General features: G+C 37.7%; 1 protein-coding gene across 1 annotated transcript in view; it reads right to left on the bottom strand.

The window, feature by feature from the left end:
• LOC136872809 (endothelin-converting enzyme 1) overlaps positions 1-24,889 on the bottom strand; it is a 260,882-nt gene that overhangs the window by 218,043 nt on the left and 17,950 nt on the right. Inside the window, exon 3 of the mRNA XM_067146647.2 lies at positions 10,857-10,964. Coding sequence (XP_067002748.2) covers positions 10,857-10,964 — 108 coding nt within the window. The remainder of the gene's footprint in view (positions 1-10,856; positions 10,965-24,889) is intronic.

Below are 24,889 nucleotides of genomic sequence, written 5' to 3'. Positions count from 1 at the left end.
ATAATAATAATAATAATAATAATAATAATAATAATAATAATAATAATAATAATAATAATAATGAAGGTAGCAGGTAGGGACCCTCTGCGGAGGCAGCCCTACCCAGGGAGTGGCGCCCCTGCCTATGTGAGTCCCAGAGCACACTGACCCTGTGTGTACCATCTGGTAAGGGTCCCAGCTCAGGGTTACGGGTGAAGACCTCAACGGCAGTGAAGGCAGAGATGAAGATCATTGGTACGGCGCTACTGGCGGAAGAGGCATCCTTGCTTTTTGGGATAGTTGGTGTCAGGTCAGAATATATTCTGCCATCGTATGTGACAGTAGACGGTACTACCTGCGACTGTCTGGCCGAGGGTCTGGTGGCCGATACCAAACCATGCAAACTAAGGGAAAACCAATAGCTGCGTGCAGAGGAGTTTTCCCTTAGAAGATTGGATAAGATGTGACCTTTGTGTGGGAAATAACACATAAATTCATCAGCTGCTGCCTTGCAGTGAGGCACGGGACTGCCAAAGGCTAAGGGAGACCACCCTGAAAGAAAATCCTCTAGTACGTTAGGCCTAGCAAGTCAGTACAGGAGTACAATGCAGTTGCTTTCAAAATGAAAACGAGCCTCGGAAAGAAACATATTCTGAATGTCGACAATACTTCAAGTACTCTTGGAACTAATGACGACGTCATGTCCGATGTTCATTCAAGATGCACGAGAAGACCCGATCATAGAAACAAGCTTCGGATTGGAACCTTAAACGTTATGACTCTAACAGGAAAATGCAACGAAATCACGGATTTAATGAACCGTAGACATATTCACATCCTAGGGCTGAGTGAAACCAAATGGAAAGGTTGCAACACAAGAATGTTAGAGGACGGATATAAATTATACTGGAGTGGTAATCCTGCAGTGGCGAGGAATGGAGTTGGTTTTATACTCCATAAAGACATTGATAGTGTAACAGATGTCTCCTTCATCAATGAGAGATTAATCAAAGCTAAAATATACCTAAATGGAGAAACTCAAACTGTAATCCAAGTTTATGCTCCCCAGCAGGGTTGTAGCGATGACCAAAAAGCAAGCTTCCTAGAAAAACTAGAGGACATCATTGATGAAGGGAACATAATGATAATTGGGGATTTTAATGCCCAGGTAGGAACTGATAGGTCAGGTTATGAAGGCATTATTGGTCCATATGGATTTGGTAATAGAAATGAGGAGGGTGAACTTCTGCTTGATCTATGTACACGAAACCAACTTCTGGTGAAGAACTCGTGGTTTCAGAAACGGGATAGCCACAAGATAACGAGATACAGTTGGGACGGTCAGTATAGATCGGTGATAGACCTTATCATCACAGATAGGTCAAGTGGAGAAAAGGTGCATGATGTAAAAGTGATACCTAGTGAGAGCCTTGATAGTGACCGTAGACTCCTCATTGCAGACCTAAAAGTCACCAAACCTATTATTAAAGTAGACAAGAAAAAAAAAACCACGAATTAAAGACTGGAAACTGAAAGATGTGGAAGTCAAACAGCAGTTTCAAGAGGAAATCAGAGCTAAAATACCAATAACAGACACAAAGAAAGGTAATGAAGAATGGAATGATTTTAAGGAAAGTCTGGTTGGTAGTGCAGATAAAATATGTGGAAGAACAAACAGAAGAGTGAGAGAGAAAAGAACATCTTGGTGGAATGATAAAGTGAAAGAAGCCATAATGAAAAGGAATAAAGCCAAAAAACTTCTTGATGTGGCTAAGTCTGACAGAAGAATCAACAGTGACCAAATAGACAACAATAAATTGGAAGAGATAGCAAAGGAATATAGATACAGAAAGTTGGAAGTCAAGAGAATTGTACGGGAAGAAAAAGAGAAAAGTTGGAAAGAATTTACAACTAAACTGGAAGAAGACAGTAAAGGGAATATGAAAATGATATATGGAATAGTTAAAAGTAAAAGATCAGATAAAGAAGCAATTACAGCCCTGGAGACAGCAGATGGGAATATAGTTCGCAATATGAAAGATATCACGGATACAATGGGGCAGTATTTTGACAAGCTCCTAAATGGCCCTAAAGAGATCTCTGTTGAGGATGTAGGACAGAAAACAATAGAGGAAGATATCCCAATTACATGGACAGAAGTAGAGCAAGCTCTCCACAGGATGAGAAGTGGTAAGTCAGCAGGAGCTGATGAAATTACAGCTGACATGATTAAAGCTGCTGGTCCACCAGGAATACAGTGGCTGTATAGAGTTCTCAGAACAATATGGAAGGATAATGAAATACCTGAAGATTGGACAAAAGGGGCGATAGTTCCTATCTTTAAGAAAGGGATTAGAAGGAAAAGTGAAAAATACAGAAGCATTACCCTCCTATCACACGGCCTTAAAATTATGGAGAAGATCATTGAAGCCAGAGTAAGGGATACACTAGAGCCTATCTTAGAAGAGGAACAACATGGTTTTAGGACTGGAAGAAGCACAACAGATCTGATATTTGCTTTGAGGATGTTGGCAGAGAAACACTGGGAAAGAGGAAAAGACCTAATTATTGTGTTTATGGACCTTGAAAAGGCGTATGATAATGTTCCTAGATCAACTATTTGGAAAAGTCTTAGAAAACTTGGTGTACCGGAGTACCTTATTAGGAAGATCCAAATGCTATACAGTAATTGTAAAAGCTGTGTCAGAATTGGAGATGGTCACTCTGAATGGTTCAATACAACCAAAGGAGTACAACAGGGAAGTGCCTTGTCACCACTTCTATTCATAGCAGTTATGGATACCATTTTAAAGGAACTAAAAGGAAAAGGTAATAAAGATCTTCAGGCTCTGGTGTTTGCAGATGATATGGCAATATGGGATGAAACAGAGGAGGGAGTGCAAAATAATCTGAATGTATGGTGTAAGAAGTTTGATGACTATGGAATGAAACTGAACCCATCAAAAACAGTAGCATTAAAAATCAGCAGACATTATACAGAATGCAACATAAAAATACAGGACCACCAAGTTGAAGTAGTACACCAATTCAGTTATTTAGGAAGCGTAATCGCTAGTAATAACAGAGCTGAGAGAGAAATAACAAACAGAGTAACCAAAGGCTCTAACTTTTACAGCATCGTTAGACACCTACTATGGGATCAGAAAGTCCCACAAAGAACAAAAATGACCCTGTACAAGTCATATTTCATTCCTATCCTTACATATTCTCTGGAAACCTGCACACTAACATCAAAGGATTATAGTAGGATTCAAGCCTGTGAAATGAAATTTCTTAGAACTGCCCTCCAAAAGACCCGACTTGATCATGTGAAAAATGATGAGATCCGATCTAACCTAGGTCTAAATGAATCGATGGAGGAAAGACTTAGATCATCTAGACTTAAATGGTTTGGGCATGTTAAACGAATGAATAGCACAAGGTTACCATGTGCTTATTTGGAAAAGAGAATAACAGGTAGAAGACCAGCTGGAAGACCAAGAAGAAGATGGATGGACCAACTGAGGGAAGACGTGGAGAGAAGAGGATGGAATTGGGAATCTGTCTTGGACAACGAAATGTTTTTGAATAGGCAACTTTGGAAGACGCTTGTTTTCAAACACCCTACTCGGCTCGCTGGAAGGGCAAACCGATGAATAATAATAATAATAATAATAATAATAATAATAATAATAATAATAATAATAATAATAATAATAATCATCATAATAATAATAATAATAATAATAACAACAACAACAATTGGCTTTTGCAGATGATCTGATAATTCTATCCACAACAGGCAAGAAGCAATTCAGTCCATGGAAAAACTTCATGCAATTGCAACTAAAACTAGACACCAAATCTCATATGAGAAAACCTGGATTTCCTCAATACTTACAGACATGTTCAAATTATTAGACTAAGGAATATATTTTTATTATTCTCAAGTTCCACGGTATAAAAATTGGAGAGAAAAGTATAATACATGGCTGTCTTTACTGGTTACAACATTCATTCTTGATTAATACTCATTGATTTATCTTTCATGCAACTCACAGGTCAATATATTTTTCAAAGTTAGTAACAGTTGTCAGTTTCCCTCCAAACTGTGTTAGTGTAGGTTTGCAGTGCACATGCTCTGAAATTGTGTTTAGTGTTATTTTTATGTTTCTGGGATAAATCTTGGCTTGGTTTTCATTTCGCATACCTCTTGCTACATAATCAAGATATTACAAAGCTTGTGAACTGCCGGGCTGAGTGGCTCAGACGGTTAAGGCGCTGGCCTTCTAACCCCAACTTGGCACGTTTGAGCTGGCTCAGTCCGGTGGTATTTGAAGGTGCTCAAATACGACAGCCTCGTGTTGGTAGATTTACTGGCACGTAAAAGAACTCTTGCAGGACTAAATTCCGGCAACTCGGCGTCTCCGAAGACCGTAAAAGTAGTTAGTGGGACGTAAAGCAAATAATATTATTAAGCTTGTGAACTTAACTGTGTTTGAGAAAGAAGAGTTGGGGATTGGAATAATTTACCAAGGGAGATGTTCAATAAATTTCTGAATTCTTTGCAATTATTTAAGAAAACACTAGGTAAACACCAGATAAGGAATCTACCACCTGGCTGACTGCCTTAATTGCGGACCGATGGGTGGGTGGGTGGATGGGTGGGTGGATGGATGGATGGATGGATGGGTGGGTGGGTGGGTGGGTGGGTGGACGGACGGACGGACGGACGGACGGACGGACGGACGGACGGACGGACGGACGGATGGATGGATGGATGGATGGATGGATGGATGGATGGATGGATGGATGGATGGATGGATGGATGGATGGATGGATGGATGGATGGATGGATGGATCTTGCAAAAGAAAGTGAGTTATGGGGAAGACAAAAGACATTTCACCTAAGAAAACTGCACTTGTTGCTGAAAACTTATACACAGCAGGAAATTGCAAGTAGAATGAAAATATCACAGAAAACTGTCAGCAGAATCAAACTTTCAATGCATGAATGTAGTGAATACAAGCTAAGGAAAGCTGGAAAATGTGGACAATTTATGAACATGGCAACACTGGACCATAAACTTACACCTAATGACTTGAGCCATCAGCTGAAAGGTTTTGGTGTTGAAGTGTATCCTGTGACAGTGAGGAGGAGCTCATTTGAAGCTGGTTTAAAAGCATGCCAACCAAGAAAAAAACAAAAAATCACACCACCAAACGAAAACCAATAACTGCAATGGGCCAAACATCTTCAAGAGTGAACGTATGTTGACCGGGCAAAGATATGTACAATCCTATGTCAAATTATTATGGAGTGTATTGCAAAATTAAGAGTTTGTATTCCAAATTGTGATGCTTTATTGGCATTCAAAAAATACAAATTTGAGTTTTGGGATTGTTGAGGTCTTCTGTGCTATTATCCACAAATTTTTTTTTAAATTTGGAATTCTGTACATATCATTCGGGTATGCTTCCATGATGAATCTGTTTTCACTGTGATGGCGAAAAGCAGCTAGAATGTTTGTAAGAGACCAGGAGAAGCTTTCACGTCTGAAAGCATGCAACAATTTGTGAAGCATCCAACATCCATTATGTTATGGAGTGTGATGTCTGTGAAAGTTCCTGGCAGACAGCACATTGTTGAAGGGACAATGAGGTAAAATCAATATTAAGGAATCCTTGAAAAGGAACTTTTCCCCCAAATAAGTTAGTAGTAGTTCACAACTGAAGATGCCATTTTTATAGATGATGGGGCACTTTGCTACAAAGCCAAAATTATTTCCATTTTCATTTGAAAATTTGGTAAAAATTATACCAAGCAGGACAAAGTTGTTGATTAATACTGCTGAGTGGGAGTGTTTAAAAATCTAGCCTTCACTGGATGCAGGAGGAGCTTCTACTGGGCATTTAAATGCTAGCATACCTGTGCATCAAACTGTTTTATGATACCGTATCTCTATTAATTTCCAACCAAGTTTGATTATATTAGAAATAGCTTTTTAGTCTGCCATATAGTGTGTTTAGTCTTGTTGTCGTTGAAGCAAGGTAATCAGCATATGGATTGAAATTTGTCTAAAGATATGAATCAAATAAGGGGTGTGACAATGGAACAATTTTTCCAGAAGTAAGACCTAAAATTGAGTTTCTGTACTATTCTCATCAACATGAAGAGGGCTAAGGTAACATACATTTAATTTTCATTGACTGGAATCAATTCCCTTATTCTAGATCAAAATGGAAATAACATTCTTTGAGACTTTATGTACCATTAAGTGTGGTGATTTGCTTCCAATACTTTCAGCTCAAAGAATTCAAGTGAAAAAATATCTTTGAAAGACTTTACTGGTTACACGACATTTAGAATTAAACCTTGGGATAAAAAGACCTTACAAAATGTTTATATCTTATGAAATAATCCATGACATCCCAGTAAAAATTACATGCAGCACTACCACATGTAGCACGAATAGTGTTGGAAACAGTAGTCTCTCGTGTATCATTTCAGCCTCATCACGGTCTAATTCGGCAATATCGACATCACCGTCATCAGAATCATCGCTAAAATTATAACTACCGTCCCCATATTCACTACAACATTAATTTAATATGCCTTGTATAAAATCACTTGAAAAATTATCCTTGTGTATCAACACCATTGCGGGAAAATACACTAGCATAGTGTCGATGAATTTTACACATTGATAACAAGGTGAAAAATCATTAAAGTGGATTGATAGATATATGAAACAAAAACAAATCCCTGACCTGGCCGGGAATCGAACCTGGGGCCTCCGGGTAAGAGGCAGGCACGCTACCCCTACACCACGGGGCCGGTTAACAGAAAATGCATTCACCTGCAAATGTGATACAATTTTCGCCCCTTCTTCCATGCACATTTCTGTAATGATAGCCGCTGTTTTCGTTCTAACACACCCATATCGTTTAGCGATTTCTGAATCAGGAAACATTTTGCGAAACAAAGGTCCCGCATGGTCAGCACAATTTACAGGCAGGTTACGTTCTACGATAAATAACGTCGGCATTCGTCACAGGATTTACATTTTGGTTTTTACATGAAAAGTTCAGTTTCTGGTTTCTTTCTACACAATAGACACTCTCCTTATGTTTTCTCATTTGCATATGCTTGAGTATATCACACTTCCCGCCATGCGCAACTGAAAAATCAAACTTACATATAGTACAGAATGTAAATGTTGGTCCCTTCCTGGATTCACTGAAAGACGGAAACTCTTCCCTATAAGCACTTTTAAACACTGCATAATATTTCTTTTTTTTTTTTTTTTTGACATTTTGGCCAAAACAAATATTAAGGCATACAATATGAACACTTCTGCGGGTCCTGCGTGCTAATTCTGAGGTTAGGTTACTCGCTTGACTTGCTTGCAAAGAGAATGATAGTATTATAGACCAAAGAGGAGCACATGACTGGCCATCGTGCCCCATACTGCCATCTGGAATCATTATTAGAACTACTACTGACCACCCATACTCAGCCATATATCAGAAGAACGAGGAAATCTGTGGGAGTTTAAAATAATACGAAAATTAGTGATACTGCTCTGAAAATCGGTAGATTAGTTCCGGTGATTGACTGGGAGGAACGATGAAAAATCGGGAGTCTCCCGCTTAAATTAGGAGACTTGGCATGTCTGCATCTCTAACCTTTTCATTTCTCATCTTAACCATTCTTGTCACTCCTATCCTGCTTCTCAGAAATTTAATTTCATTTGCCTGTATCCTAATCCTCTCTGCTCCATTATCAAAGTTTCTGGCTGCATACGTCATAATATGTACATAGTACGTCCTGCGTGTCACTCTTTTGCTTCACTGAGGGACATCCTTGCTCCTAACCAGGCTTCTGACACTTTTCAGGAACGCTCCCGCTTGTCTTCCACGTTTGATTATTTCTTTGTTATTTCTTCTACTTTCCTCTATGATACTTCCCAGGTACCAGGTGTATGCATACGTTTTTTCCGGTTTCACTAAAGGATGGCGCCAGCGAACAGTACGCGGCGTATGACTTTGACACGAACATCAGTTTGTTCGTCTGACATTAACCAACCAACACACAAAAGTAGAGTCAGCCAAATACTAGTGTCTGTGTTGTATCGTTCAGTGATCATGACGACATTTGTGCCTGAAAAAGAACATTTCCGGCTCACATTGCTTTTATTATTTAATCAAAAGAAAAAGATTGTGTAAAGTCATTGTTTGCTGGTAGAAACATATGGTGAACTCGTTCCATCCATTAGAACATGTGAGGCATGGTTTTGACAATTTAAACATGCTTTGTGTCTGGTGGAACCAGAGCGGTATTGTGTATTATGAACTCCTGAAGCTTGGCGAAACCGTCAATGCACAATGCTATCACTAACAAATGATTGATTTAACTCTCTTGGTGCCAGGCGGTAGTGCGAGCACCCGGCCTTTAAATTGCCAGAGCCGATCTGGTCGGCCTTTAAGAATCCACTCGGAAGTTGCCAGAGTCGATTACATCGGCCGGCTTAAAATTCTGTGGTATACATAATTTTGAGGCAACCTATAGTGACGTGCATACTTTTGTTACAACCTGTAGTAAAGGGGCTACACGTTATTGTGTGCCTGGCCTTGCTTTGGCAGTTCTAAGAGGGTGTTATACCTTTCACAAGAGTCGTTTCCTGTGTTTACAAATACCGCTAACTGGTCAGTAAGAGATTGCTCCTTGCAGTGAGTGGATTTGTGACAGGAAAATGGCATGTCGTTCACGTGATATTTTTTCAGCAGGTATTGATGACAATAAATTAATGCAGTATTTGGAACAGTGCGAAGTTAACGCGGATGATTTATCGGATAGCGATAGGGAATTTAGTTCAGAGAGTAGCGATGAAAGTATACCGGACATGTCTGCGGAATCACCGCAGCTAAAGAAGAGACGTTTAATTGTGTCTAACAGCATTAAAGCTACTCTGAATATGGTGGGAGATGAAACTAGTGATAACGAATATGATAATGTCTCTGGAGAACATTTTGTGAAAATTTGTCCCAATGAACCTGACAACTCCTCAACCTCCTGTGTCCTTCAAGGAAGTTCTTGGACCTAAACATGCCCTACCGTCTGATTCTCCGCCCATATCATACTTCAATTTACTTTTCACTTACTCTCTGCTAAACCTTATAGTCACATATAGTCCTCTATCATTACCTAAATGCCGGTCTCCGTGGGCCAAACCTAGCGTGCCTGCCTCTCACCCGGAGGTCATGGGTTCGATTCCCGCCCAGGTCAAGAATTTTCGCCTGGTCCTGAGGGTTGGTTCAAGGTCCACTCAATCGAAGTGACCCTAAGTGATTGCAATTGAGGAGATATCTGAGGGTGAGAGGGCGATCCCGGTCTGGAAAACCAAGAATAATTACTGAGAGGATCCGTCTCACTGACCATGATTCACCTCGTAAACTGCAGGTACCGAACTGAGCAGCGGTGGCTTAGTAGGTCAAAGAAAATCATGGGTTTAGTGCCATACATTTCTTAATTTCGTAAATTCTGTTGTATTGTAAAATTATTTTTCTAATATATACTGCAACAGAAAAAACGAGAAGCTATTTTTTGTGAAAACAGAAACTATAATATCAACTACTATTTTTTACTTATTTAATAATTCAGAATTATTCTAATACTGTGTTGTCCGCGCATGGAAAATTTGTTGTCAGTATTTGCCAAACATCGATACACCTACGCAAATTTTATCGGTGAGTAAAATTGTCTTGTTTTTACTAGTGACATATGTTTGAATTTTTAATTTTTACATTTTTATTTTTCTTGTTCAAATTAGTTATTCTATAGAATTGTATTTAGAAATACATTATACATAATTACGTATATTCTTTTGTATCGTAAATTATTTTTTCAAAGTAGATATTGATAGAGAAAGTGCGAAAATATTTTTCTCTTCCTAAAAATAAACGTTACCATCAACTATAAATCAACAATAAAACGTCTTTGACTCCTTATATCACTCCAAACCAATTTTTTATTCTACGTAGTCGATATCTAGAAAATTTCATGCCAGTATTTGCTATACACCGGTAGATATACGCAAATTTTAAAATACATGTATTTCCACTGAAAACGGCCTGGCACTTTACAGTAGTAGAGTGGAGGCGGAGCTCTGGCCTCTTCCAGCTGATGGGGAGCGGCCGACCAGATCAACTCTTGGCTCCAAGATGGTTAAATCGTGCATTGATTGAAACATGACCAGAATGGGCCAGAAGACATGGCAAAGTGATTTTGTTAAATGACAATGTGCCATCTCACACAGCAAAACCAGTGAAAGACACCTTGAAATCGCTTGGATGTGACACCCTTCCGCACCCGCTGTACAGCCCCAACCTACTGCCTTCTATCACCTCTTCGCATCAATGGGGCATGCACTCGCAGAGCAGCACTTCAGCAATTTTGAGGAAGTTGGAAAATGCCTCGATGAATGGTTTGCTGCAAAAGACAAGCAGTTTTTCTGGCATGATATTCATAACTTAAATGAAAGATGGGACAAATGCATAGAAGCCAATGGCCAATATTTTGAATAAACAGAAAATGAATTTCCCTCGAAAAATACGTCTTTTCTTTACACAAAACCTGGCAAAAACTTATGCATACCCCTGGTACTTGTAACTCTCTACCTTCCTAAGCTGTTTCCCTCCAAGCAATATCGCTCTTGTAGGTCTCTCTTTTTCCTTAGTGTAGGGAGAAAAAGGAAAAGGATATCGAGGAACAGTTAGATGCATGGGAAGATGTTGTGGAACAACATGGAATGAAAAACCAAGATAGTGTTATATAACATTTGTAAACTGCCCTTAGACATTGTTCCTTGACTTACGTTCTCTTGCCAGTTGAAACTCTACATCATTTGCTTCCATGCATGAACTGTAGAAGCTGGCAAACTTCAAAAAGGCAGGTTGGCTATGACTCTCTCTCTCCATACCATCTGAAATTCAAGGAATTATACATAGACATATCAGACTGGTTCAGAAGCTTTGCAGAATGTAAGGTCAATAATACCATAAATGCACTTGTTCATAGTAAATCAAGATATCAGGAAAAAACATCCAACCAATACAAAAGTTGATTGTTACCTACAGAACACATATATGCAAAATTATTGAAATTATTCAACAATCAATTTACATTCATTCCTCTTCATTATGGACTGTTATGCCTGATAACATTCAGTCTGCAGCCTAAGTACTTCCACAATTTTCTATTTGTAACTGATTGCAACACACCTAAAAAAGAAAAAAAAATCTAATCACTACTGATCTGCATTTAGGACAGTCACGCAGGTGGCAGATTCGCTGTTTTCCTAGCCTTTTCTTAAATGATTGAAAAGAAATTTGAAACTTATTGTACATCTCCCTTGGTAAGTTGTTCCAGTCCCTAACTCACCTTCCTATAAACAAATATTTGACCTAATTTGTCTTTTGAATTCCAATTTATCTTCATATTGTGATCTTTCTTACTTTTAAAGACACCACTCAAACTTATTCGTCTACTAATGACATTCCACGCCATCCCTCCACTGATGGCTTGGTACATACTGCTTAGCTGAGCAGCTCGTCTCCTTTCTCCCAAGTCTTCCCAGCCCAAACTTTGCAAGATTTTTGTAATGTTACTCTTTTGTCTGAAATCACCCAGAACAAATTGAGCTGCTTTTCTTTGGATTTCTTCCAGTTCTTGAATCAAGTAATCCTGATGAGGGTTCCGTACACTGGAGCCATCCTTACTACAACGCCTAAATACCCTCATAACCACGAGCAGAGATCTGTACACTTTATTTACAGTCCCATCTATGTGATTTCCCCAGTTAAGATCTTTCCTTATATTAACACTTAGGTACTTACAATGATTCCCAAAAGGAACCTTCACCCCATCAATGCAGTAATTAAAACTGAGAGGACATTTCCTATTTGTGAAACTCACAACCTGACTTTTAACCCCGTTTATCATCATACCATTGCCTACTGTCCATTTCACAACTTTTTTGAGGTCATTTTGCAGTTGCTCACAATCTTGTAACTTATTTATTACTCTATACAGAATAATATCATCTGCAAAAAGCCTTATTTCTGATTCCACTTCTTTGCTCATATCATTTATATATATATATAAGAAAACATAAAGGTCCAATAATACTGCCTTGAGGAATTCCCCTCTTAATTATTACAGGGTCAGATTAAGCTTCGCCTACTCTAATTCTCTGAGAACTATATTTTATAGAAATATAGCCACCCATTCAGTCACTCTTTTGTCAGCAGTCTCCCATGATCTACCCTAACAAATGTCTTAGATAGGTCAATCGCTATACAATCCATTTGATCTCCTGAATCCAAGATATCTGCTATATCTTGCTGGAATCCTATAAGTTGAGCATCAGTGGAATAACCTTTCCTAAACCCGAACTGCCTTCTATCAAACTGGTTAGTAATTTTGCAAACAAGTTTAATATAATCAGAAAGAATGTTTTTCCAAAGCTAACCTGCAATGCATGTCAAACTGACTGGCTTGTAATTTTCAGCTTTATGTCTATTGCCCATTCATTTATACACATAGGCTACAATAGCAACCCTCCGTTTTTTGTTTTTTTTGTAGCTCCTTCAAGCAAACAATAATTAAATAAGTATTTCACATATGGTACTATATCCCAACCCATTGTCTTTAGTATATCACCAGAAATCTTACCAATTCCAGCTGCTTTTTGAGTTTTCAACTTTTGTATCTTGTTGTAAAAGCCATTGTTGAAAATATACAGCCTGTTTCCAGTCACTCGACTAGGTCAGGAACAGAATGAATGAAGCCCCCATCTAGCGGTGAGGATACAAATTATGCCGGCTGGCGAAGCCTGTCGCACTCCTCTGGGGCAATGATTAATGAATGATAGATGCAATGAAATGATACTGGAGAGTGTTGCTGGAATGAAAGATGAGAGGGAAAACCAGAGTACCCGGAGAAAAGCCAGTCCCGCCTCCACTTTTTCCAGCACAAATCTAACATGGGTGACCGGGATTTGAACCAAGGAATCCAGCGGTGAGATGCCAGCGCACTGCCTCCTGAGCCACGGAGGCTTTAAATGTCATTGTTATCATGGGTAAATTTTAATACTTCTTTCATATCAGTCACCTCCTCTCTCTGGACACTATCCTTGTAACCAACAATCTTTACATACTGCTGACTGAATACTTCAGCCTTTTGAAGATTCAACAAATGATTAAAAGCTAGGACTAAGCAACATCACCATGGTCTGCCTCTACTTCTCTTACCCATCATAACTGAGTCCACTATCCTCCTAGGTTATCTAAGCTATCTTCCTTTGGTCGCCTCGTCGTATGAGTCCACCACCAACTAGAGGAACCAACTAGAGGGAAGAATATACTGGACATGGTGCTGGTAAAACCAGATGAACTCTATATGGAAACTGAAGTAATAGATGGTATTAGTAATCACAAAGCTGTTTTTGTCGTAGTTAAAAATGAATGTGATAGAAAGGCAGGTCTTAAAGGTAGAACTATTAGGCAGTACCATATGGCTGCTAAAACAGCCATGAGGGAGTTTTGTAAAAGTAACTACGATCGGTGGAAAACATCATCATCATCATCATCATCATCATCATCATCATCATCATCATCATCATCATCATCATCATCACCAATGTCCCACTCCAGTCGCCCAGGTGTGGTTAACAAGCCTCCTCCACTCATTTCTGTCCTTCCACTTTTCCTGCTCCATTACTTCTGCCACATCCAATCTAGCTTCCCTAATGTCCTTCCAAATCTGATCCATCCACCTTCTTCTTGGTCTTCCCACTGGTCTCTTTCCCTCAACTTCTCTTTCTAATTCCCTTCTTGCTACCCATTCCTTTCCCATTCTTTTTACATGTCCAAACCATCTCAGTCTTGCTTTCTATATGTTCTGCACTAAAAGTTCTATATTTAGCTCTTCTCTGATTTTAATATTTTGGATTCTATCTCTTCTTGTCTTTTTAACCTATGTTCTTAAAAATTTCATTTCTACTGCTTGTATCTTACTATCTTGTCTCTTATTAGTTACTAGTCCGTATGTTACAATTGGTATGGAGTACTGTTTATATAATGTTAATGTCATTCTCTTCGATACTTTGTCATTCCATAAAAGCTCTCTGACTTCATGATAAAATGTTGTACCTTTACTTATTCTGTTATTAATTTCAGGGTTGATTTCATTACTTCCATTAATAATGCTACCCAGATATGTAAACTGTTCTACATTCTCTAATCGTTCTCTGTCTATGTTCACTTGGCTTCTCTTTTTCTCTTTTCCACAGTGCATGACTACAGTTTTCTTTTTACTAATTACCATTCTAAGCTCCTTCAGATTTTTATTCCAAATGTCCAGTCTCCTTTGTACTTCCTTTTCACCCCTTCCCTAAATCACCACATCATCTGCAAATACCAAAACATTCACTCATCACTACTGATACTCTGTTTCACATGTTTTATGATTTCATCCATCAATATAATAAACAATTATGGAGCCAGTGCACTTCCTTTCTTGAGACTTTTTTTGTACGAAATGTTTCAGAATCACCACTCCCCACTTGTACACTGCTTTTACTTTCATGATACAACATTTTTATTTTGTTAATTAATGATTTTGGTACATTCCTTTTCTGTAGGCATTCCCATACATGTTTTCTCTTAACTGTATCATAAGCTTTTTCCAAATTCAAATATACGAATATGATCCCCTTATTCATTTCCAGATGTTTTTCCATTATCATTCGCACTGTAAATATCAAGTCTATTGTTGATCTATTTGGTCTAAACCCATCCTCTAACTGTGTTTCTATTATATCCCTCAGTCTTTTGTCTATGACTTTCTCCATTATTTTTAGCCCATGTGATAAGAGGGTTAAACCTCTAAAATTTTCACATTTCTTCCTATTTCCTTTTTTGAACAATAGTACAATGCTTCCTTGTTGCCAATTTTCAGGTATCCTTTCATCCTTCCATATGGCATTGAGGGCTTGGTATAGCCACTGTAGTTCACTGCTTCCTGCTGCCTTAATCATATCAGCATTGAATTTGTCTTTTCCATGTGCTTTACTTTTGGTCATTGCTTTCTTTCACTGCCCTTTCAAGTTCCAACCATGTTATCAGGTTCTTTTCTTTTTCTCCACCTATTATTTCCATTTTCTTATCTCTTTCTTGCTCCGAGCAGTCATCCTCATTATAAAGATTATCATAACATTTTGCATCACCTTCTGAAGATGCTTTTCATCATGTACTATGGATCCATCTTCTCTCTCTAATGCCTTGATTTTTCTTGATTTATTCTTTTTGATTATATTACTCTGTATAATAGTTTCTGATTTCCCCGACTATCTTGCTCAATTTTGTTAACTGTTCCCAACATTTCTCCTTTTCTTCCTTGATAGTCCTCTTTGCTTGTAGATTCAATCTTTTGTATTTCACATGTAACTTTTCTATCTTATTCTCATCCCTCTAATAGTTTATTTTGCTTTTCCTTATCCATTTCTTTCTTCACCTTGTTCCTTCCTTTTATTTTATTTTTATTTTGTCTATCTACCATCGTGTCTCCTTTCGCTTAACGTCTGCTTTTGTTTTCCAACATACCTCAATTGCTGCTTCCACAAATGTCTGTCTTAAATTGTCCCATTCTTCTCCACTTTGTATTTCTGTGTTGGGCAACTTCCTTTTTATACAATCTTGGAATGCCATTCTTTTATCCTCCTCCAATTCCCAAATCCTGATCTTTAGTTTCTTCTTCAGTACAATTTTAGGAATTTTTACTTGTTTTAATTCCACAGTTAATAATCTATGATCACCTTCCATACTTTCACTGGGGATTATCTTCGTATTCATGATGTAGCTTCCCCATTCTCGGTCTGTTATTATAAAATCGATGAGTGTTCCATACCGTCCATCCCAACTATATCCAGCTGATGTCATGGCTATTCCTCTTCATAAACCATGTGTTCTTCATTATCAGGTTATTTCTGATATAAAAGTCCAACAGTTTCTCTCCATCTTCATTTCTATCGCCATACCCATGTAGGCCAAGGACATTCTCGTATCCCATTCTATGAGTTCCCACATGGGCATTCAGGTCTCCCATTATCATGTCGGTGGAAAATGATAAATAAAATTGTAAACAGACTCTGGGATGGGTTTAAAGCAATTGTTGAGGAATGTGAAAACAGGTTTGTACCTTTAAAGGTGGTAAGGAATGGTAAAGAACCACTTTGTTGTAACAGAGAAATAAAGAGACTAAGAAGGTGGTGCAGATTGGAAAGAAATAGAGTAAGAAATTTCTGTAGAAGTAAGGAGAATTTGAAGGAACTTACAAAGAAATTGAATCTAGCAAAGAAGTCAGCTAAGGATAACATGATGGCAAGCATAATTTGCAGTCATACCAATTTTAGTGATAAATGGAAGCGTATGTATAGGTACTTTAAGGAAGAAACAGGTTCCAAGAAGGACATTCCTGGAATTAGTAATGAACAAGCGGAGTGTGTATGTGAGGATCTTCAAAAGGCAGAAGTATTCAGTCAGCAGTATGTAAAGATTGTTGGTTACAAGCATAATGTCCAGATAGAGGAAGTGACTAAAGCTAAAGAAGTATTAAAATGTACCTATGATAACAATGACATTTACAATAAGATACAAAAGTTGAAAACTAGAAAAGCAGCTGGAATTGATAAGACATAAAGCTGAAAATTACAGGCCAGTCTGTTTGACATGCACTGCATGTAAGCTTTGGGAAAGCATTCTTTTTGATTATATTAGACATGTTTCCAAAATTAATAACAGGTTCAATAGTAGGCAGTTCAGGTTTAGGAAAGGTTACTCCACTGAAGCTTGACTTGTAGGATTCCAGGAAGATATAGGAGATTCAGGAGATCAAATGGGCTGTATCATGACTGACCTGTCTAAGGGATTTGATATCAATCAATCAATCAATCAATCAATCAATCAATCAATCAATCAATCAATCAATCAATCAATCAATCAATCAATCAATCAATCAATCAATCAATCAATCAATCAATCAATCAATCAATCAATCAATACTGATCTGCATTTAGGGCAGTCGCCCAGGTGGCAGATTCCCTATCTGTTGCTTTCCTAGCCTTTTCCGAAATGATTTCAAAGAAATTGGAAATTTATTGAACATCTCCCTTGGTAAGTTATTCCAATCCCTAACTCCCCTTCCTATAAATGAATATGTGCCCCAGTTTGTCCTCTTGAATTCCAACTTTATCTTCATATTGTGATCTTTCCTACTTTTATAGATGCCATTCAAACCTATTCGTCTACTAATGTCATTCCACGCCATCTCTCCGCTGACAGCTCGGAACATACCACTTATGTAGGATGTTAAAAGGTTTTTTTTTTTCACCTATTCAGATTGAATAGGTGAAAAAAACAAACCTTTTAACATCCTACATTCAGTATCTTCAATACGGATAACAATGATTTTTATCACTTGCAACATACCACTTAGTCGAGCAGCTCTTCTTCTTTCTCTCAATTCTTCCCAACCCAAACATTGCAACATTTTTGTAACGCTACTCTTTTGTCGGAAATCACCCAGAACAAATCGAGCTGCTTTTCTTTGGATTTTTTCCAGTTCTTGAATCAGGTAATCCTGGTGAGAGTCCCATACACTGGAACCATACTCTAGTTGGGGTCTTACCAGAGACTTATATGCACTCTCCTTTACATCCTTACTACAACCCCTAAACACCCTCATAACCATGTGCAGAGATTGGTACCCTTTATTTACAATCCCATTTATGTGATTACCCCAGTGAAGATCTTTCCTTATATTAACACCTAGATACTTACAATGATCCCCAAAAGGAACTTTCACCCCATCAACGCAGTAATTAAAACTGAGAGGACTTTTCCTATTTGTGAAACTCACAACCTGACTTTTAGCCCCGTTTATCAACATACCATTGCCTGCTGTCCATCTCACAATATTTTCGAGGTCACGTTGCAGTTGCTCACAATCTTGTAAGTTATTTATCACTCTATAGAGAATAACATCATCCGCAAAAAGCCTTACCTCCGATTCCACTCCTTTACTCATATCATTTATATATATAAGAAAACATAAAGATCCGATAACACTGCCCTGAGGAACTCCCCTCTCAACTATTACAGGGTCAGACAAAGCTTCACCTACTCTAACTCTCTGAGATCTATTTTCTAGAAATATAACAACCCATTCAGTCACTCTTTTGTCTAGTCCAATTGCACTCATTTTTGCCAGTAGTCTCCCATGATCCACCCTATCAAATGCTTTAGACAGGTCAATCGCGATACAGTCCATTTGACCTCCAGAATCCAAGATATCTGCTATATCTTGCTGGAATCCTACAAGTTGAGCTTCAGTGGAATAACCTTTCCTAAAACCGAATTGCCTTCTATCGAACCAGTTATTAATTTCACAAACATGTCTAATATAATCAGAAAGAATGCCTTCCCAAAGCTTACATACAATGCATGTCAAACTTAATGGCCTGTAATTTTCAGCTTTATGTCTATCACCCTTTCCTTTATACACAGGGGCTACTATAGCAACTCTCCATTCATCTGGTATAGCTCCTTCGATCAAACAATAATCAAATAAGTACTTCAGATATGGTACTATATCCCAACTTATTGTCTTTAGTATATCCCCAGAAATCTGATCAATTCCAGCTGCTTTTCTAGTTTTCAACTTTTGTATCTTATTGTAAATGTCATTGTTATCATATGTAAATTTTATTACTTCTTTGGCCTTAGTCTCCTCTTCTATCTCGACATCATCCTTGTAACCAACAATCTTTACATACTGCTGACTGAATACTTCTGCCTTTTGAAGATCCTCACATACACACTCCCTTTGTTCATTAATTATTCCTGGAATGTCCTTCTTGGAACCTGTTTCTGCCTTAACATACCTATACATACCCTTCCATTTTTCACTAAAATTTGTATGACTGCCAATTATGCTTGCCATCATGTTATCCTTAGCTGCCTTCTTTATTAGATTCAATTTTCTAGTAAGTTCCTTCAATTTCTCCTTACTTCCACAGCCATTTCTATTTCTTTCCAGTCTGCACCTCCTTCTTAGTCTCTTTATTTCTCTATTATAATAAGGTGGGTCTTTACCATTCCTTACCACCCTTAAAGGTACAAACCTGTTTTCGCATTCCTCAACAATTTCTTTAAACCCATCCCAGAGTCTGTTTACATTTTTATTTACCATTTTCCACCGATCATAATATTACTTTTTAGAAACTGCCTCATACCTGCTTTATCAGCCATATGGTACTGCCTAACAGTCCTACTTTGAAGACCTTCCTCTCTATCACATTTATTTTTAACTACCACAAAAACAGCTTCATGATCACTAATACCATCTATTACTTCAGTTTCCCTATAGAGCTCATCTGGTTTTGTCAGCACCACATCCAAAATATTTTTCCCTCTGGTTGGTTCCATCACTTTCTGAATCAGCTGTCCTTCCCATATTAACTTATTTGCCATTTGTTGGTCATGCTTCCTGTCGTTCGCATTTCCTTCCCAATTGACATCTGGCAAATTCAGATCTCCCGCTACAATCACATTTCTTTCCATGTCGTTTCCCACATAGCTTACTATCCCATCAAATAATTCCGAATCCGCATCAGTACTACCCTTTCCCGATCTGTACACTCCAAATATATCAAGTTGCCTATTATCTTTAGAAATGAGCCTTACACCTAGAATTTCATGTGTCTCATCTTTAACTTTTTCGTAGCTTACAAATTCTTCTTTCACCAGAATGGAAACTCCCCCTCCCACCTTTCCTATCCTATCTCTACGATACACTCTCCAGTGCCGTGAGAAAATTTCTGCATCCATTATATCATTTCTCAGCCATGATTCAACTCCTATTACAATATCTGGTAAATATATATCTATGGTGGATCATGGGAGACTACTGGTGAAAATGAGTGCAATTGGACTAGACAAAAGAGTGATTGAATGGGTTGCTATATTTCTAGAAAATAGATCTCAGAAAATTAGAGTAGGTGAAGCTTTATCTGACCCTGTAATAATTAAGAGGGGAATTACTCAAGGCAGTATTATTGGACCTTTAAGTTTTCATATATATATATATACTAGCAAAATACCCGTGCTTCGCTACGGTATTATACTGAAATTTATAATTGAATGCTTATTGTTTTAGATATCTAATCCGACGAAATTCGCGATCTGACTCGTTTTCTGCGAGAATCCACCAAAATTCCCGATCTGACTCGTTTTCTATTATTTTACGGCACGTTTCCTCCCATTTTTCAATCTTCCTTTCCAGCAATCGATTTCGTACTTCCCGGGATAGGCTCAGGTATTCCTCCCGGTCAGATGGGTCCGTAAATCTTTGCCATCTTTTCCTATAATCATTTTTAATATGGATAAAATCCTTCAGGAGATCCGGCGTGGTGTCATAATGGGTGCCTTGGCGGCACTGAACCCGCGGCCGGACTGCATTCTTAGTCATTACCCGTCCAGGAGCCGTTTCCAGCGCGGTCCGCACATTTGACGACGGTCCGGAATATTATTATTATTATTATTATTATTATTATTATTATTATTATTATTATTATTATTATTATTATTATTATTATTATTATTACTATTATGTGTTGCTGGAATGGCTGATGACAGGGAAAACCGGAGTATCCGGAGAAAAACCTGTCCCGCCACCGTTTTGTCCAGCAGGAATGTCACATGGAGTGACCGGGATTTGAACCACGGGACCCAGCTGTGAGAGGCCGGCGCGCTGCCGCCTGAGCAATGGAGGATCCTTATAAGTACATTAATAACAGTAAAATCAATTGATCTCACCTCCTTCTACACCCCACCGCTGTTAAGTTTATTTACCGCCCCCCCCCCCCGCCCCCAAAATATTAAAAGAATGCTTGTTTCTTTATGTTTAAGGGAGATTCCAAACACCAATGTTCACGTCTATTACCTTCAGTTTTGAGATATAAGTATCCCAATAAAAATAATTTACTTTCTGCACTTCATATCACAATACTCCCCCCCCCCCCAAGTGAATTTTCCCGCAAAAAATACTTGTTTCTTTAATAGTAAAGGATCTTCTTAAATACCAATGATCACGACTCTAACTTCTTCAATTTTTGATTTATGTGTCCTCATGAAAGGAATTCAACTCCTTTACACTCCCGCCCTCCAAATGGTTTCCCCACCAAAACGCGCTTTTCTTTGTTTTTAAAGGAGATCCAAATACGAATTTTCACGTCTGTAACAACTTTAGTTTTTATTAGATGTATGTATTCTCATACAATTAAGCCAATTAATTTTTCAATTCTCCCCCCCCCCCCCCATTGGATTTTCCGAGAATACGTGTTTCTTTACTTTTAAAGCAGATTGCAAATATCAAATTTCATGTCTGTAACGTCTTCATTTTTGTGATATCAGTAGCCTAATTAAAAGAATTCAACACCATTTTCTGTCACTTTTACCACCCCCCTCCACCCAAGTGGTATTTCCGAAAACTAAAAACACACGTTTATGTTTAATAGAGATAAAAAATACCTTAAGTTCTGTAACATGTTAAGTTTTTTTAGATATACTGTAAAAATTCTCATTTTAAAATATCACCCCTTTTGAGTTCCCCTTAAGTGGAGTTTCCAAAAACAAATCACATATGTTTATTTACATTTACAGGAGATTCCAAACACCCAATTTTTACGTCTGTAACATTTTACGTTTCCAAGATATTCTGTAGATATAGTCTTTCAAAAAATTCACCCCAATTTGTCACTCCTGTTTAACCGCCATTAATTGGATTGCCAAAAAACTAAGAATTACGTGTTTCTTTATTTTTAAAGGAGATCCCATATACAAATTTTCAGTTCTGTAATATCTTTCGTTTCTGAGATATATGTATCCCCATTAAAGGCATTCAACCCATTTTTCACCCCTTTTTGCACCCCTCCTATTAGGATTTACAGTAAACAAAAAAATACGTCTTCCTTTATTTTTAGAGGAGATTCTAACTACCAATTTTTACATCTGTAAATTTTAAAGTTTTAAGATGTAGACGCACTCATTTTAAAAAATTCACCCCCCTTTTCACCCCCCAATATTTGGATTTTCCAAAAACGAAAAAATACGTGTTTCTTTACTTTTAAAGTAGATCCAAAATACCAATTTTCAGGTCTGTAATATCTTCAGGTTCTGAAATATAAGTAGCCTCATTAAAGGCATTCAACCCTTTTTTCACCCTTTTACACCCTTCCTATTGGGATTTTCAGAAAACAAAAGAATATGTGTTTCTTTATTTTTAAAGGAGATTCTAAATACCAATTTTTACATCTATAAACTTTAAAAGTTTTGAGATATAGATACACTCATTTTAAAAATCACCCCCTTTTCACCCACCCACCCCCCCATTAATTGGATTTTCCACAAACAAAAAAAATACGTGTTTCTTTACTTTTGAAGGAGATCCCAAACACCAATTTTCAGGTCTGTAATATCTTCAGGTTCTGAAATATAAGTAGCCTCATTAAAGGCATTCAACCCATTTTTCACCCCTTTTCACTCCTCCTATTGCGATTTTCCGAAAACAAAAAATACGTGTTTCTTTATTCTTAAAGGAGATTCTAAATACCAATTTTTACATCTATAACCTTTAAAAGTTTTGAGATATAGATACACTCATTTTAAAATATTACCCCCCTTTTCACCCCCCCCCCCCCATTAACTGGATTTTCCACAAACAAAAAAATAAGTGCTCCTTTATTTTTAAAGGAGATCCCAAACACCAATTTTCAGGTCTGTAATATCTTCAGTTTCTGAGATATAAGTATCCTCGTTAAAGGCATTCAACCCATTTTCACCCCTTTTCACTCCTCCTATTGCGATTTTCCGAAAACAAAAAAAATACGTGTTTCTTTATTTTTAATGAAGATTCTAAATACCAATTTTTACATCAGCAAACTTTAAAAGTTTCGAGATATAGATTCACTCATTTTAAAAATTCACCCCCTTTTCACCCTCCCATTAATTGATTTTCCAAAAACAAAAAAATACGTGTTTCTTTATTTTTAAAAGAGATCAAAAGTACCAATTTTGAGGTCTGTAATATCTTCAGTTTCTGATATATAAGTACCGGTATCCTGATTAAAGCCATTCAACCCATTTTCCATCATTTTCACCCTTTTTCACCCCTCCTATTGGGATTTTCTGAAAACAAAAAAATACGTGTTTCCTTATTTTTAAAGAAGATTCTAAATACACAATTTTCACATCTATAAACGTTTAAAGTTTTGAAATATAGATACACTCATTTTAAAATTTCATCCCCCCTTTTCACCCCCTTACCGAAGGAATATCCAAAAATCCTCTCTTAGCGAGCACCTACATCATAATGTGAATATATCCCCAAAATTTCATTTCTTTATGTCCAGTAGTTTTGGCTCAGCGATGATGAATCAGTCAGTCAGTCAGGACAAGCTATTTTATATATATTAAGGATATGAGTAAAGAAGTGGAATCAGATTTCTTACTATAACCCCTAAACACACTCATAACCATGTGCAGAGATCTGTACCCGTTATTTACAATCCCATTTATGTGACTACCCCAATGAAGATCTTTCCTTATATTAACACCTAGGTACTTACAGTGATCCTCAAAGGAACTTTCACGCCATCACCGCAGTAACTAAAACTCACAACCTGACTTTTAACACTGTTTATCATCATACCATTGCCTGCTGTCCATCTCACAAATATCAAGGTCATTTTGCAGTTGCTCACAATCTTGTAACTTATTTATTACTCTATACAGATTAACATCATCTGCACATGGTTATGAGGCTACTTAAGGGTACTTGTGGGTTGTAGTAAGGATGTAAAGGAGAATGCATATAAGTCTCTGGTATGAATCCAACTAGAATATGGTTCCAGTGTATGGGACCCTCACCAGGATTACTTGATTCAAGAACTGGAAAATATGAAAAAAGAAAAGAAAAAGCAGCTCGATTTGTTCTGGGTCATTTCTGACAAAAGAGTACATACATACATTATCATTATAGACTGTTATGCCTTTCAGTGTTCAGTCTGCAAGCCTCTGTGAATTTACTAAATGTCACCACAATCTTCTATTTGTAACTAGTGCTGTGGCCTCATTTAGTTCTATACTTCTTATCTTTAAATCATTAGAAACTTAGTCTAACCATCGTCATCGTGGTCTACCTCTACTTCTCTTACCCTCCATTACAGAGTCCATTATTCTCCTAGGTAACCTATCCTCCTTCATTCACTGCATCTCAGACATTTTCTGAGTCATGGCCCTCCTTGTGCTCAGGCGGCTAAGACTGTACAATCCACTGGTGGTCCATAACTCGTTAGAGGAGAGATCCTCACTTGGACTATGTGTAAGTAGGGTAGCATCCTGCTTCATGAATTTACTGAGCTCAGAATATTTTAAGTAAGTCTCGGACCTATGGGAGTAATGGAGTCCCACTCCCATTTGACAGGCGAGGGACTCCTTGGAAACAACTTGGCGAACAAAATGGATTTTGATGGGGAGCTATCAATATTAATGGGGCTTATGGAAGAAAGAAAGTAGAACTGACTGAGTCAGCAAAGAAGATGCATCTGGATGTGCTAGGATTAAGTGATATTTGGGTAAGGGGAGATAATGAGGAAGAAGAGATTATAAATTGTACTTGATAAGTGTTAGAAAGGGAAGGGCAGAGTATGGAGTAGGGCTGTTTATCAGGAATACCAATGCTCGCAACATAGTTTCTGTTAGGCACATAAATGAGCGAATGATGCGGGTA

The sequence above is a fragment of the Anabrus simplex genome, chromosome 4, assembly GCF_040414725.1.
Source record: "Anabrus simplex isolate iqAnaSimp1 chromosome 4, ASM4041472v1, whole genome shotgun sequence".
Classification (NCBI taxonomy): domain Eukaryota; kingdom Metazoa; phylum Arthropoda; class Insecta; order Orthoptera; family Tettigoniidae; genus Anabrus; species Anabrus simplex.
This window is presented reverse-complemented; position numbering and strand designations above follow the sequence as displayed.